General features: G+C 43.7%; 1 protein-coding gene across 3 annotated transcripts in view; it reads left to right on the forward strand.

Annotated features, from left to right (window-relative positions):
* MAD1L1 (mitotic arrest deficient 1 like 1) overlaps positions 1–16,776 on the forward strand; it is a 345,841-nt gene that overhangs the window by 242,073 nt on the left and 86,992 nt on the right. For 2 of the 3 annotated variants that reach the window (XM_084216166.1, XM_084216165.1), the window contains exon 17: positions 14,930–15,120. The exons of the other annotated variant lie outside the window; for it this stretch is intronic. In XM_084216166.1, the coding sequence (XP_084072292.1) occupies positions 14,930–15,120 (191 nt within the window). The remainder of the gene's footprint in view (positions 1–14,929; positions 15,121–16,776) is intronic. 3 annotated transcript variants of the gene reach the window in all.

Consider the following 16,776-nt stretch of genomic DNA (forward strand, 5'->3'; position numbering starts at 1 on the left):
ATGTAGAGGCTGTGCAGGGGCAATGCAAGATGAAGTTGGAAAAGAAAAATAGTGAAATTCCTGGAGTAGGCTGTTCTTTGAGCCTGCTACTACTGTTGGTGTGGTGGAGCTTGCTGCAATGAGTGTGTTGGCCTCTCAGGATTCCCAAAGTGCTCTGCAAAACTTCACAGCAAAAGGAAATCTGCCCGGGGATTGCTTCATCCACCATTGCTTCATCCACCACATGCGCATCCATGGCTCGTGTGAAGTGCAGCAACTGCTTAGTGCCACACAGGGGCCATCCCAGTGGCAGAAAGTGAGAAGTGTCTTTTTAACTTGAAAGTGGAGGAGGCAGAATGTGGCTACCAAATGGCATTGTACAGGACTGATGCCATAGTCCTGGGTCATGCCCTCAGCCCATAAAAAATACTCTGCCAGGGAAAATGTTTTACCTCTTCTGTAACGTTCCTGGTCTGAGTCTCTTATCTCCCCTGAAAAATGGACTATCCAGAGCTCAGCGTGCTCCCTGCCATAACCTTTAGCTCATTACAGATTCAGGCAGAGGGTGCCAGCTATTGAATCACAGGGCTGGCACCCAGCTAAAGGTCGGGATTGTGTCTACGTAGATGAAAGCAAGCACAACCTCTTCTTCCCAAAAGCACTAATAACGTGGAAATGGAAAAGTTCTCGTGAATTCTGTAGCACTCACATCAGGCTTGGAAGCAAACAGACAGGTAGGAAAAGGCAGCTTCCCAGCTGGGGAGAACCACATCAAGGGACTGATGGAGTTTAGGAGATGTGGGCACAAGCAAACAGCCATTGTTATTCTCCAGGGTGGAAGAAAATGTGTTTCTGCCAGCAAATGCAGACAGTACCTGGAAGCAATTTGAAAAGCCAGGCTAACTCCCATGGCTTGCTGCCCTCCAAGATAACACTTTTACCTGTGTCCTGTATCCCACTGCAAAGGTTTCCTGCTGCTGTTTTTTCCAGCTCTTGCTTATTTCCACAGTCTCTGCCTCCAGCAGCTTTTGAGCTAACTTTGCTCTTAAAACTTCTTGCCTTTTGTAGTTTGAGTTGTGTGATAGAGGATGCATCTGTAGGGAAAGACAGTCTCTCCTTCAAGACATGCATGGACTTACATATCTCTGCTGCATGTTAAATTGAAGGATTTTGCCTCTGTTAGTTGGGATTTCTCAGTTGTTAAAACATTTCAATGCCTGTCATTAGCAAAGGGACATTGGGCTGACAGAACCCATTTCTCAATCTCCCACATTTACTCACCTGCATCAGTTCTGCTGAGCTTAATTTTCATTATAATCCTCTGGGTCACCTGTGCTCCATCAGACTGTTCTCTCTAAGGTTTTGTTTCATTAGAACTTTATTATGGAGCTAATTTTATTTTTTAAAGCCATCGAATTGAAGGCTGAGCTATGAATTTTCCTGTTAAACAGGAAGATATCCCAGGTCTGTGCCGTGATTCAGCAGATTCTGTGCTCTCAGGGCTGTCACCAGATCTGTGCTGTCGAATTAAGTAGTATCCTTGACTTTCCTTCCCTTAGCTGCTCTATCTGTAAAATGGAGACAGTGCTAATCTCTCATTTGTGTGACTCCAGAAGCTTTGTCCAGCGCTTCAAAGATGCCAAAGACAATAAAACTGCCAAGCCTCCTTTCGCTAACAGGATTGATGATTTACACCCAAAATGCTCATTTTTGTGCTAAAACAAGATCACCTGAAAGATACTGCGGTTGGAACCAACCCAGGGAAGGGGGGAGGAGGAAACCATCTGTTACACAACAGCAGAAATGTTTTGGGGCATCCGCCTGGGAAGCTCTGGGTGACGAGTTTGGAATATGAAGGCTTATTTATATGGATGGAGCTAATTTTCTCTAAGTTATTCCTTTTTCACTCAGGGAATTACCTAATCTTACAAGAGACTCTAGGAGGAAAGATTCATTTATTCTCTGTCTCATTCAGCCCCAGGCAAGCCTGAAGATGCTCTGCCTCTTCCAGTTCTGCTTTTTTAACTGATTCTATTAATGAAGCTTAAAGATTTTCTTCTTCTGGGTAAAAAGGGTTAATCTTTCTCATTCCCACTCACCCTTCTCCTCCTCTTTTTCTGGAGAGTTCTTTTTTTGGCAGCTCTGGCTGTTTCTATCATCTTCTCCCCCTAATCTGCCACTATCTGAAGAATTCATTACATTTCAAATCAGAGGCCTTGGTGCATACATTAGCAGGTTTTAATAGACTTGCCACGACTCAAAAAGGAGGAAAAAAAGAGAGAAGATTTAAAACTCTTGTCTTGCCGAAAGCAGACAGATTGACTCAAAAATGACTCAGTCAATAAAAGATGAGTTTTGAAAAGGCTTCCCTCTGCTCAAAGGGAGCTCGTATTCCAGAGAATTAGGTTTTTCTAAGCCCACTGTCAGAAATTAATAATACATACGGCATGTAAAATGGATTTAGCCCTCTACAGCCTTATACAAACATATCTTTGACTTGCTAAATGTGACATGACTACCAGGATTTTCCAGCCTTTATCCCAGGAGTTTGTCATCTCTCCAGAATGGTGACCTCGGTGGAATTTTTAAGCACATTAAAAAAAATTTGCTAAATGAGATTTTAATTAAGAATATGTTTCTACTTCCCTTACCCTTTTTCTCCACCCGAACCCCTGCTGTCGGAGTGTTTTATTATTATTTGCAGTCAAAATTATCCCAAAAGCTCTGGTTTAAACTCTCAAGCTATCAAGTGTCTTTGCTTGACACTTTCAGTAGCCTTCCTCTGAAGAAAGATGCTGAGCCTTCTGCAGAATCTTTGATTTGGGTGTTGGTTTTTTCTGCTAACACAAAAAGGCTTATAGGCCAATAAAATATGTCTTTCTTAGGAAAAAAGACAGGGCTTCTGTCTTATTAGATCCATCCACAAGTATCCTTGTGTGATTTGAGTTCTTGTGTGATTTGAGTTCCCCGCTCACCTTGCTTAAGGTAACTCAAATGTGCTGGTGTGAAATCACTCACCACCACTGTTTATGCCTCCATCACACTCCCTCAGCTGATAATAATTTAAAGTGGTATAAAAATTATCCTCCTGGATGATTTGGCTTGATCCTGTATTCAAACTGGCCTTGTTGAAACCACAGAATGTGTTGTCTTAAGCAGGTAGGTCCATACAGCCTTCTGGATGGCTCTGGGCTGACTGCATTTGTCCATCTCTGTTTTCTCATTCTTGCAAACCCCACTATTTAATTATTTTAATTTTTTTTTTTTAACTATCAGGGTGGTTGACTCTGTCTTGAAATCTTTCCCACATTCTCCCTCCAAAAATTTTTCCTCCACCTTTTTTTTTAATTACTTATCATGAATTACCCTTTAAGCTAACTTTGCAAAGTCACTGCATGTCCTCATCTCCTCATGGATCTCTTCTGTCTTCAGCTGTATTATTCTGCACATTGCTTGTGGGCTTGTGGAAGGTCCTTTGTGAATGTGCTGCAGCAACATGAAGTCTGACTCTGGACAGTATCTCCTAGATGATGTAGAGAAACTTTTAAAAACATCAGTGAAGAAATGCACACACTAAAGTGCTCCATTTTGGACCATTATGTGCTCTATGGATGTTGCTTGGGCTTGAAACAAGCAGAGCTCATAATTTTTTAAAAATGTTTATGGGTTCTATGAAAAGTCTGAGCTTAGAGTTGTCGACCATATGCACCCAAAAGTGCAGCAATATTGTGTTCTTCTTTCCCACCACCAAAAGGAGACTTGCTCAGATTTTCTTGTGCTTCTTTGGCTTCAAAGAATCATGGGTGTTGGTGTTCAGAAGAATTTCCAGCAAAGTACCAAGAGGTATTTTTCACAGAGCTGAAGGTAACAAAGTTGTTCAGCACTAGCAGAAGTATTTCAGTGGGTAAGAGATTTCCACTTTTATCTCCGAGGTCAGACTTGTTTTTGTTGGTAGTGGTTTGTTTTTTGGGTTTTTGAATATAAATGTGACATCTCAAAGTTACAATCTGGGGTTACACCCCTGGTTTCTTGAGTGTGTTTTCTGGTCAGAATGTGGAATTAGCAGCTGCTGGAGCATCACTTCATGGAATTTAATTCCCCCTAACTCTCCATGGCCAGGTTGGATGGGCCTCTGAGCAGCCTGATCCAGTGAGGGGCCTCCCTGTGTGGAACAAGTTGATCTTTCAGGTCCCCTACAGTCCCAACCACTCTGATTCTGTGTAACTGGAAATGAGCTGTCCTCAGAGGACACCCAGTAGAACATCACCTTCTCCAGTACTGATTTCCCTGAAGACATTTCTGTGACTAAATCTCTTTGTCTTTCTTGCACAGGCAGGGACCCTACTTACTCATTTCTGTAAAAAGCCATGAGGAATTGTTTTCTTGGAATTCCACAGGACTTCTGCTCCACTTCATTCATGAACATTACCCAAATAAATGCTGGTTCTTGGCTTGTATTATAAGATATAATCAGGAGTTATATAACAATCCTAGGAAGGGAAGAAAGACAAGACCTGGCTGTCTTGTGTTTCTCCAGTCCTTGGTGTTTAAAATTCTTGGAAAACCCAAATATACAAGACCTGGAAATCAGCTGGATTTCTGCAGCTGGAATTGGTGCTGGAGTCATTCTTCTTCTGGGTCTTTTATCATAAATATCAAGCTTCTTTCCAGGATAAGTCTCCAGAGCTAATGTCCTGTTATCTCATGTTATAATCAGGAGCTTTTAGTTTTCTTTTGAAGATGTGCTCCTAATGTTGGTACAGAGATGAACAAAACTGAAGGGAACAAGCATGACTTTGCCTCTGGTTCTGTGATTGTTTCCAATTAGTTCATTTTTTAGTCTGTTCCATGTTCTCTTGACTTGCAAAAGTAGTTTTCCTGGTGAATATTATGTTTCTTGAGCTTCCAGCTGCTTTGCTGGGACATAGCCACCCAATAATCTCCCTGGGAATAATTGCTGGTGTCCTTTCAGATAATTCTTGTGAAAGGTGACAAACTGCTCACCACAGTGAGATGTTAATAACACAGAGATGCTCTTTGTTTGAAAGCTGGTGCAGAAATTACCCCATGCAGTTGTTGGAAAGTCAGACTTTTGATGATAAGAAGTGAGGAATGGATCCATTCATTTGCATATAATCCCAGGGCTTTTGTGTCATCTTTTGTGTAAACCATACAATTCCATTCCAGTGGGGAATGTGTGCTCATAATACAGAGGGACAGGAGCATGGGCTGCTCTCAGCAGGAATCAGGGTTAAAGACATGTCATCTACTAAAAAGGAGGAAAACAGGGTCTGGAGGAACAACATGGAGAGAAACAGTCATGGAAAATGAATGAATCCAAGTTATTAGACCAGCTCAGGGGAGACCATGCCTCCTGATGTCCCCTCTGAGTAGGCATCAGAAAAAGGGAGGAATCTGTGTCCTTCTAGGGATGTATTGAGCTGAACTGTCCCTGCATCTGCCCCGAATCCCAGTCAAGACTTACTGCATATTTTTCTTGCAATGAGAGGCTCCATTTACTAACCAGATCCACTGCAGCTGTCTGAGGTGTACATCTTTCTCTGTGTCACTGAAATTAAACTCTTAAAAACTCTTTAGACTGCAGCTGACTAGCATGTTCCCAGTGTAGGTTTCTCAGCTTTTTCATAAAAAGGTGGTGCATTTTTGAAAACAAATGGCATAGGTGTCTCTGTTTCTGTGATCTAGAGTCAGAGAGGTCCATAAATACTTGCTTTAGGTTTTCTGTTCTTCCCTCTCTTTCTAGGTAGCCAGAAGGTCTCTCTGAGTAGGCAGTTGGTCCCAATGATGAACTTTACAATTAGAGCCTTAGTGCCCATCTTCCAAAATTTCTAATAAAATTGCATGAATATTTAATAACCAATTATTAAATATTTAAAAATTGAAAACAGAACTGGCTTGGAAGTTAGCACGTGATGAATAATTCATGGCCAGGAGAGGAGGCTTGGCATTTGGGCTGAGACAGATGTTACCTTTCCTGTCTCCCTGCCCAGAGATGATTTTGGTGTCCTCCAGCCTTGGCATACTTTGTGGACTGTGCTTGGAGACATCAAGCCTTTACCTCCTGCCCAAGAGTACCAGCACAAGCTTAATGGAAATAACCCTCCCTTATCCATAGTAACATTTCAGGCTTCTGCAATGGAAATAAAAGCTCCAGAGGCTGGAATAACATGATTGAAAGCCTGGTTATCCAGGAGATGGCTCTGTTTCCAAACATCTTTCCTACTCCAGGGAAATAAGTTTGCTTGTCTTTTCATCTGTGTCACAATCCTGCAGTTCTGTTGTTTGAAAGTCCTTTTTCCCCTCTTGCTCTGCTGCTGCTCCACACTGAACCAATGCTCTGTTCTGCTTCAGCATGAGCATCTTTAAAGGATTGTTTTCATAAAGTGGACACCAGACAATGAAGCAGAACATGAAAAATATGCCAATATAAACAGGGCAGAACCTGCTGTCCCGTGAGAGGAGGTCTGGGGCACTCACAAGAGTGCTCAGAGGAAACATCTGATGTGATTCTCAAGCAGAGTGCCTTTGGGTCCTGCTGCAGGAGCACAAGGAGCAGGGAGGAGGGTTTGGGAAAGGTTTGGCTAGTTGGCATCCAGAGAGCTTTCAGGCCAAGAGCAATACATTTACAGAGCCAACACTTCAAAACACTATTAAGGGGATAAACAGGGGAGGAAAAAAGCATTGAATAGAAGGAGCAAGTGGAGGTTTTTTAAAGCTTAATTTCCTTTGGAACAAAAGCCCTAAAACAAACTCCACAATCTTCTGCCATTAAAAACACAAGTAAGGTGGCATGCTGCAGAGCCTTGCCTTTCTCTGTGGCAGTGCCATTGTGTTCTCCCAGCTGGCTGAAGCCTGTGCATTTTCCTGGCTGTGCCCTGCAGGCTGTGCTCAGTGCCCGCGGGGCCCTTGGCTGACCTTTCTGAGGCTCCCCACCTCAGGGCAGGGTACAGTGTCATAAAAGAGGGCGTTCTGGAGATGGGAATGGGGTTATTATGGGGTTATAATGACTGTGAGGAAGGTTTATATGGGCAGAAGGGCTTGTAGACAGCCATGCTCCCAACAGTCAGGGAGTCTGCAGGGTTTGGAGTTTGGTCTGTGTGTCCCAAATCAGAACTAAAGGGTACCTGTATGATGCCCTGCCTCATCTCAGCATCTGTCTTACATCATAGAGTTATTTAACAGTGACTTTAGACATGGGAGGACCCTCACGAGGCATTTGTTAGCTCTATATTTTGATTGTCTGCCTGCAAAGCTACAGACTTTTTGTGTCGTGAACACAGACGGTGCAGTGCAGAAAACAGAGGGAGACAAGAAACTGTAAGTAACATAATTTTGGACACTACCACTGAGTTAAAATTGCATTTCCATGAGTCTGAGCATCTGAATTTGACTATAAAAAGTTCCATGAGTAAGAGCAGAATGGTTTTGCTCCTGGGAAGGCTTGAAATCATCTCTTGCCAGCGGTGGAAATCTCCCGTTCACAGCTTCGGTGAGCATCATCAGCTAATAAACTGTGAAGCACTCTCTAATGCATGATTGAATATTGTCCACCCTGTGCTGTGAATTAGTAAAACTCCTGCAAAAAGTCTTCACTGTGAGAGAGAACAAGTAGCTATTTCTGGAGCTGTTTTTCTCATTTGGTTTAATAGCAGATGTTGGGTGCTGTTGCAGAGGTTTAAATGCATCCAAGTGTTTTGGGGTAATACTGATAGTAGTGATGAGCCAATGGAAACAAAATAATGGGCAGAGTGCAAGGGAGGTGATAGGCAGAGGATAAATTAATCTATTAGATGCTTCTGCAGACCACCCTGTCTAATTAACAATGCATATTATATATGTTAATTATATAGTTCTTAGGATTAATCTTTTCATTAGACACTTGAGTGGTTTCAAAGCACTTTTTCTTGGAAACAACTTAGCGGAGAAGTGATTCTCCTCCATCTGACAAGTGATACAAATTATGCCCCAGTTTTTGCTACCTGACTTCCCTGAACTTCAGCCCATGAAAAGTCCCACTGACTTTTTTTTTTTTAACTCCAAAATAGATTACCTGAAAGACATGTAGGCTGGAAGACTTATGCCTGAGACTTGCTGGCTAGTTCTAGAAGCAGAAGTTAAGCACTTTCCTGTAAACTGAAGTGACACAGTGTATTTGTGTTGTTAAGGTGAGGCTATTTTTTGCATCCAGAGTTAATGACTTGCTGCAGCTCTGGCTGACATCACTTTGTTCTGAGAAGTGCTGTTGGGCTGTAATTGCCATATGGAAGGGAAATGTGGCTGGCAGACTTTAATCATGGTTTGGGAGGTGGAGGGAGATGTCTTCCTGCTTGGGTCACAATTTATGACCAGCGTGGCCACCCTAATTTCCAAACTGTTTGTGCCATATTATGCTAATTGATGGAGTCCATCTTGGGCAATAAATAGCTCTCCTGGGGTTAATTTCTTCTGTGTCTGGGGTGTGTGTTGCCATGCCCACTGAGTTCTGTATTGCTGTGAGCAGGCTGCTCACACCATTACAGCCACAGATTTTAGTGGTACCCGGGGTCTCTTCACACAGCAATGTGCTGCCTCTGCTGGGAACAGCTGCAGGAACTGAGCTCAGCTTCCAAAAGCCCACTTGTTTTCTTCCTTCCCCCACTCCAAAACAGCTGCCAACAAGAAGAAGGACAAGGAAAGCTCCAAGCAGTGCTGAGGCTGGGATGCCCTGAAAGAACCTTTTGCTCAGGGGTAGTTCACTGGCCAGCCTCAGGTGTGCGTGTGAGTTTTGCAATTTGGTGTTGTAATCTCAGTTGTAGCAAAAGGAAGAAGAGAAAATCACTCTTCTTGATCCTGATCCATGTTCTCTGTGTGTGTAGGTACTGCAAGAGAGAGTTCATGCTTTTCCACAGCTTCCTCTCTTTGGTCCTCAGCATCCTGCTGCTCTCACCTTACCCTTCCAATGTCTTCTGCTACTTTCTTCAAGTTATCAGAGAATAATTAATTATATCCTTTGTAAAGGTACATGAGTTGTCTGAAACGGGGCCTTCAGCCAACCATCTTCAGTGAAGAGAAACATCTGGGAAATTATTTTTTTAGTGGGCAGTTCTCAGGCAATGCAAGAGCTGCAGCTGGTCATGGTGGTGGAGACCTTTACTTGTGCTGTGCTGCCTTTGAAAACTCTCCCCAGAGCTGCTGGAAGGGCAAGCTGGTGGCTGGAGGAGGGGGCTGGGAGATGCATTGAACCATATGGTACATACACGGTTTAAAAATAAACCAATGTTGACTGATCAAATAAATACCACTTAGGTTTCAAATTGAACAGCCAGCGCAGTCTGTTGAATATAAAACTGTTTTTACCTTCAAGAAAAGTTATAACTCATGGCTGTAATGTCACAAATTTCAAGTTTTGCAGAGAGCAGTGTGAGGCTGCCAGACTGTAAGGTCAAGTAGGGGTGGTGTGGGGCTGTGTGGTCCCACTCCCCCAGGGCATAAAACATGCCTATAAAATCTAGCAAAGCGAATTTTATTTCCCAAAAGCAATGGTCATAAACTTGCCTACATCAGAAAATGTTCAGCTCTTCTCCTATTAGCCTTTATTTAACACGATACAATTTATTTTTATGTTGTGCCCTTCACAGAATATCACAGAACTCTTTTCAGACATTGCTCCTCATAAACTGAGGCTGGCAAAGAAAATTCCAGCTTGAGGTTTGAGCAGGGGAATGACTGGAAGGGTCCCAGGTGCAGAGACATAGATGGGAAGAACAGACCTGCAATGGATGGAGTAATTCAGTATCAGTTTGGGGGTGCAGGGGGGTGGTTCAGGAGTGCCACTGCATGGCAGCAGCTCCTGTAGATGGGGGAGAATAAATGTAAATGTTCCTTGCTGCTTGGAACTGAGAAAACAGTGTTTCCTCTTCCCATCGTGGAGCTTGTGTGAACAAGGTGGTTCTGGCATCCCTTTCTGTAAGCTGGAAACAAAATTTAAGTGAAGCAGGGTTGGTGAAAATGCAGCATCTTCCATAGCACTGTTGGGTGGCATCTGTCTTGAGGCACCCTGGCAGGGTCAGCAGGGACAGGAATTGATGTGTAAATACTTTATCCTGTGTGTGTTGGAGTGACTGACCCCCAAACATGTCACTGAGGGAAAGTAACCTTTAATGGAGAGTTAGAAAGGACTGCAGGCCTCTCTGAGATATATATATATATATATATTAGCTGGGATTGCAGCTGAATTAATGCAGCTACATGGCTTGTGGCATCTTTGAGGATGGGCAGAACAAATTTGTATTTTCCTGGAAAAGACTAGTGATACATTGAATTTCATGCCACTTTTGGCATGCTCAGAGTCACATTGTTTCCTTCTCTTTCCCTGGGGAAAAGTCTAAGCGTGAATTTGGTTTTCTTTGGTGCAGAGACTGCTATTGTTATTGATTGACCTGGCTGAACTTAGAGCAAGAGCCAAAGCTGTGGTATTTCCAGGCTGCTCTGAACAGTTTCAGATGTAAGGAGTGTCAAAGCAATGGAATAAAAAGCAGTGACATTTCCAATATGAGACCAAAAAAGCCCAACTCATATTTTATTTATTTATCCAAAATAGTTTGAATTATTCATTAAAGTCAATGTAAGTGTGTGAAAATACAAGGTGTTTCGAGAAGCAGTATCATTAGGAGGAATTAATAATATGGCAATATTAATTTTCTAACAGATTAATGATTTTTTTTAAGTGAGGATTTTTTTTCCACATCAAACTCTTCAGGGCAGGCAACTTTTTGTGCATGCTCTCAGCCTGAATACAAAGGAGATGGGACAGTATTTCTATATATTTTCCTGTTCTCTCTATTCTCCTTTTTTTTTTTTTTTTCCAGGCCAGTCATTGCCTCCGACCAGGACATGGCCTGTGTAACCTCCTTCTTATTTTCTCAGTTCTTATTTGCTTCATAAACTTGAAGATGCTTTGGCATCCCTTCTTTGGGATGAAGAGTGTTTGTGATGTGACCTTCCCCACCCATGGCCTCTGCAACTTCTCTCACCTGTGCTGTGCAAGTGGAACAAGGTCAAATACAGGAACTTAAACAGGTTCTCTAAATACAGGGATTCTCATTTTCAAATACTGTCTTTTAAAGATGTAATTGAATCTAATCCTCCAAACATTGGGAAAGATCTGAATGGATCAAGATGTTCAGGTTTCTGTAGGTGGTAGATGAAAGGGGTGGACACATCAGTGCTGTCACTGGAGCCTGCTCTGACCATCCCAAAAGGATCTCCCTCTGTTCCAGGGCCTCTGTGGCTGTGCCTTAAGCACTGCTCTCAAACAGCTGAGTTGCACTCTGTTCAAGTGATGACTTTTAAATCAATTTTTCCTGACTGTGCGAGAAATTTGGCGGGAATTAGCGGTATTAGGTGAGGCTTAAGAATTAGTGGTTTCACAGCTTTGAATTCAGATGCAGAGCAAACAATGAGCTGCATTTTAGCTTAACATCTTCACTTGATGGGGGATATATTAGAAGGATTAATTACTGTCCCCAAGTCTGTGCATATGCTGCTGTCCTGCTGGCTGGGTGCAGGGAATCCGTGGTACCAGGTCTGTACTTGGACAAACCCATGGTGCAAAGAGGATCCATAGGTACCCTAAAATTAGTCATTCTTCACCATTTTAGACACCCCCAGCTGTCTGAGACATTGGCCAGGGGCTGTCTGGTATCACACAGAACCTGCAGGATGTTTCTTTCCTGCAGAAGTATGATAAAAAGTTATTAAAGATATCCTAGGACACCTTTTGTTTCAGCAGTGGGATCCCATCTGAATTCTCTCAAGTCTCAGTTTACCTTCCTCTGAAGTTACTCTTCCAAGGATCCTGCTCGTGGTGTGCTTTCTTGGTTGTGTCAGCAGATCCCTCAGTGGAAAGCAGGGCCAGTCACAGTGCTGGATGCTGTCCTGAGTTAAACCAGGAACAGCCCCGGGTTGAATTGTTCCCAGGGGATAAACACTGCAGGAGGGAGGCACCAGCTGGAGCTGAGCTGCTGAGCACTGCGCTTAATTGGGCGTAAAGGAAGAGCAATCTCTGTTTTACAGTCAGGGTTCAGTGGACCTTTCACGGGGGCAGCTGCAAACTCAGGCATTCCTGTTGTGTCCCTGTGCTTGCTAGGGTTTTTTCCTGCTCTGTCCCTAAGCTAAAGAAGCCCTGATGGAGTCACGGGAGGGGTGACAAGGCTTTATCCCACCCCTGGCTGGCGCTGGCACATTCAACTGCATCTACATTAGCAGCTCCCCGGTTCAGCACCTTGTGCCAGTGGCTGACACAAGGCATCTCTAATGAGCAGATGACATTTTCATGCAGGTAGTTCCTCCAGCCAGCACACCAACACTGCTGCAGGCTCTGGAAAGAGGGCCAGGAGGAGCAGCAGGGAGGCGGCAAGGGCACGCAGTCCAGTCGGGGGTAAAGGCTCCCTGGTACTTCAGTTGCACCGAAAGCCCCAGATTTCTTGCATAAAAGAGTGATTGTAGTCAAAGTTTTTCCTTTCTCACACTGAGGGGAGTGGAGGGAAGCAGTTGCCATCACTTAGTTGCTGCTGCAGAGTCAGAGGGTTTAACTAGGCCAGCACTGTTGGGTGGGGGTGAGGATGCTCGTGGTGGCCATTGGCAGGACCAAGTCTGAGAGACAAAACAGTGGAAGAAGCACTAACTCTTCATGAATAACGAAAGCTGTTCAAGGAGTTAATGAATTAGGGTGCCATCCACCTCCGAGGTTATAAAAGTTGGGAAAGGCAACCTCTGAGATGCAGTAGGAAGAGAGATTTACTTTTCCAAGGCTAGGCTGCATTTATTAGGGAAAAAAATATTGCTGTTGGGCATGGGCAATATATTAAAGGCAGGGCTGTCTCTGACAGTGACGAAATGTTATTTACCACTGCAGTGTGGTCACTGAATTTTTACTTTCATATATAGGATTTTGTCCTTAACAGTTGCATAGCTGAATAAAAACTGAGAATATCCAGGTCAGAGCCACCCGTTAACCTCCCAATTTCAGAGGCTGATTACTTGATTAATCAAAGACCAGTCCCAGCTGAGATGATGGGGAAAAGGTTGTAATAATCCAGAGGAGAGTTGAATTAATTGCACATTGATGAGTTGCTGAGTTGAGAGTGGGAAGGTGGGTGGTCAGAAAAGAGCCTTTTTGAGCTCATGAGAAGAGACTGTGTGTAAGACACAACCCTTTTTAAGGGTGCTTTGGATATTCTCGACTTGCTTTACATCCCCCTACAACTGGGAGGTTCCCTGTATGGCAGGGTTTTAATGAACCAACTGGTGATGTTCCCCACAACTGGTTTGCTCCCCTTCACAAAGCAAGATGAAGCTGGGGGATGCCCAGGGTAAAGGCAGTCATTGCTTGTACATCACCACCAGAAGCTGCTCAGGAAGGTGGAGCTGGATTAGTTGAAGGTAAGGAAGGAACTGGCCATGGTTAACTCTCCCTGAGTGGATGCTCTCACTCAGAAGTAAAGGGACATGTAGTTCTCTTAAACCATTAAAGAGTTCCTGTCCTTGCCTGGGGATTAAACTGAGTTGGATTAAGGCCAAAGTACTTCTGAGGAGGGGCATCCTCAGTGGCATTTAAGGCACTTTACCTTAACACATTGAATTATCCTTTTGTTCCACCCACAGTGCCTAACCAAAGCAGTACAGGAGATGAGAGGTGACTGGCTCTCTCCTGGTGTGCCTGCAGCTGCTCAGAGGTGAATGTCACTGGCAAGTCCATGGCCTTGCAGTTTCCATCCTACATCCTCCCTACATTGTGCCTGAGAGACCAGTGGAAACACTTTCCAGCAAGTACTCAAGCAAAAAAATTTCCAGCTCACTTGGGAAGCAATAATGTTTTAGTATGGGCTCTATAAACCCAGCCAAAAACATTCCTCATATTCCAGCAGTCACCTTGCTCTGAAGTTCCTGCTGTCCTGCTGCTGGACCTGAAGCAGCTAAACTAAAGACATATGGGCTGCAAATGCTGCAATTATGTCTCTGATCACAGCACAAAGCCTTAAACCTCAGAATGACAAAGAGGTATTCGACTGAGGAAGTCTATTTGTTTGCTGTTAGAAGGAGTCAGGATTTTTCCTAACCCTGGACTGCAGTGTTGATAAAACAGGCTGACTTGAGAGACATCTCTAGTGTATATTAAAGTAAAGCCAATCTCTTTAATTAATGGGATGATAAATCGAGGTTTAATTACTCAGAAGGCACCTTGGGTGAAAGATTCATGGTAATTGTTGTGTATCCTCTTGAAGGATTCACAGTACTGGCAGCTCCCTTTGTAGCAATAAAACACAGGGTGAGTGGCAGGCAGTCTCCCAGGACCTCTCTGATAGGGACTAGTCCGGTTAAGGTGTCGAATGCAAAGAGGCAGAGGTGCTCTCCAGGCTTTTTATCACCATAAAAGCCCCTTCCCAAACCTTGAGGGATTCCTAAGCAGTGTGTCAATTTGAGATCAGAGCACTTACCTCAAATCTCTTCCATTGGAGGAGATTTCCCTTGTAGGCAGCTTCCTCCTGATGCAGCCATACAGAGGCGTATTTTGGACCATTTTTCTACTTTATTGCTTTCTGTAGAGGAGCACCCTTCTCTTGGGTTCTGTGTAGAAAACAAGACGTGTGCATGTGGTGAAATGGATGCTATAGCTTTGAATTTTTGTAGTGTGTTGTTAAAAGACTGGCTGAGCAAAAGAAAAATCCATCCCACCAAGACATGTCTGTTTTCCTTACTCCCCAGTTTACTATCTTTTAGTCTGCTGGGTCCAGGAGGAGAGGCATCCAGCTTGCTTGTTTCTTGCCTGCTTAATTCACTTTTTAATTAACCTTTTCAATTCACTCAGTTTGGCTAGCGCTGTAAGTACAGCACAAGGGCTCCGTGCTGGTGACATATAAGAAAATACCCATTTTCTTCCCTTACCCAGAGCTGAAGAAGCAAGTGGAAAGTGCAGAACTGAAAAACCAACGCCTGAAAGAAGTTTTCCAGACCAAGATCCAGGAGTTCCGCAAGGTGTGCTACACACTCACGGGCTACCAGATCGACATCACCACGGAGAACCAGTACAGGCTCAGCTCCATCTATGCTGAGCACCAGGGGGACTGCCTGCTTTTCAAGGTAGGTCTGTGCACCCCTGCCTGCACCTGCTTCTTTGGGTTCATGGTTTTCAATGTGCCAGGGTGTATTTGCTCTTTCTCAGTGATTAGACTGGAAAAACACTGCCCCCTGTTACCTGGCAGAGTGTTGCTCCTGAGGGAAGTGAAGATCCTTTCTTCTGTTAAAAAGTAGGAGGTTTGACATCTGGTCTCCCACTTATATATCAAAGTCTGGAGTAAAGAGAAGAGACTCTATATGCATAATACCTCAGGCATCTGGCCTGGCACTTCACCTTTTTATATTATCAGTTACACGCCGCAGTAATAAAACCTTATGTAACCATCAAGGCTCATCATTACTTCACGATGAGATATATGTCCCTATGTTTTTTTATCCTTCTCTAGCTTGTCTGCGTGTCATCATCTTGTCTTTATGTAAATTGGAATCCCTTTTGAGCAGCAACTCATCCTGGTGTGTGTGAAGTGCCATTTATGTGAACGGCACAGATGAGTAGCAATAACAATCTGTCTTGTGTCTGTCGGGTGCTGTACTGGTCTGGCTGGGTGGGCTGGGAGCTTGTGGCTTGATACAGGGGCTGTTTTCCTGCTGTGTTACCTTCTGAGCTGATGCCTTAGAGAGCTGAGGTGTGATGTTAGAAGTCACCAAGATGTTAAGTCCTGTCTTTAGACTGGTTCAACAGCCCAAGTTGTGGGTCAGTGGGAGAACTTTCTTCTTCTCCATGGCAAACACAACAGCACTTAAAGTCATCCCTGCCTCCCACTGATCCTCCCAAAGTCAAATCTCCTTTATGAAGGGTTTTGGAGGTGTTTGGTACAGGAGGGAACTCTACAAGCAGGGAGTGGGGAAGTTCTGTCTCTGCAGACTTACAGCTGTGTGCCACATGTGGATGGTTGCCAGATTGTTTATCTACGTAATAGGAGAAATGTTTTCCTGTTCTGCAACTTTAGTGCCTCAGGGAAAAAAAGAAATATAACAAATAAAACCCAACAAATAGAGCGAGTGAGAGTGTGTATAAGACAGCACCTAGGATCTTCAGTATAACTAGGAGAATATCCCCAAAACATTCATATTGCTTGGCCTTAGGAGAGCTCTGGATTACCTGAGGCACATGGCAGCAACAAAAGTAGCTCAGTGCCCAGGGAAGAAAATAATTCTGTTGATTTTAAGGTGCTGTCATTGAATACTGAAAATAGTTCTCTCTTGAGATGGTGTAGTGCTGCTCTAACACCTCCAGAGACCTGTGCTCACACCTGTAGTGTTAAATATCCAATGAATGAAACTTCAGCAGACTCCTGGAGATGTCTGTTGGATGCCATGGCCGGACAGTACAAGTTGCAGGTTTTTCTGCACCATATGGCATGCTTGGAGAAAGTTAAGAAAATGTGAGAAAATTGTATGCTGGCCACATGAACAAGAACTGGCTGGAAGCTCAGGAGCTTTCCACTGGTAGAAGGAAACTCTCCTTGGTGAAATAGCAATTTATTTATATGCAGGACAGGGGATACTAAAGTAGAGATTTCTCTCTCTACACATTCTTCTTGCTTTCTCTTCTTCATTTGAGTTTTTATTCCCAAGTACGTCCCAAGGATGAGGTGAGTGTCAACAGGTAAAGAAGATCTCACATTTCTTAGAGCCAAGGGTGGGTCATTTATTGAT

This window comes from Fringilla coelebs, assembly GCF_963513975.1.
Source record: "Fringilla coelebs genome assembly, chromosome: 16".
In the NCBI taxonomy this organism is placed as follows: domain Eukaryota; kingdom Metazoa; phylum Chordata; class Aves; order Passeriformes; family Fringillidae; genus Fringilla; species Fringilla coelebs.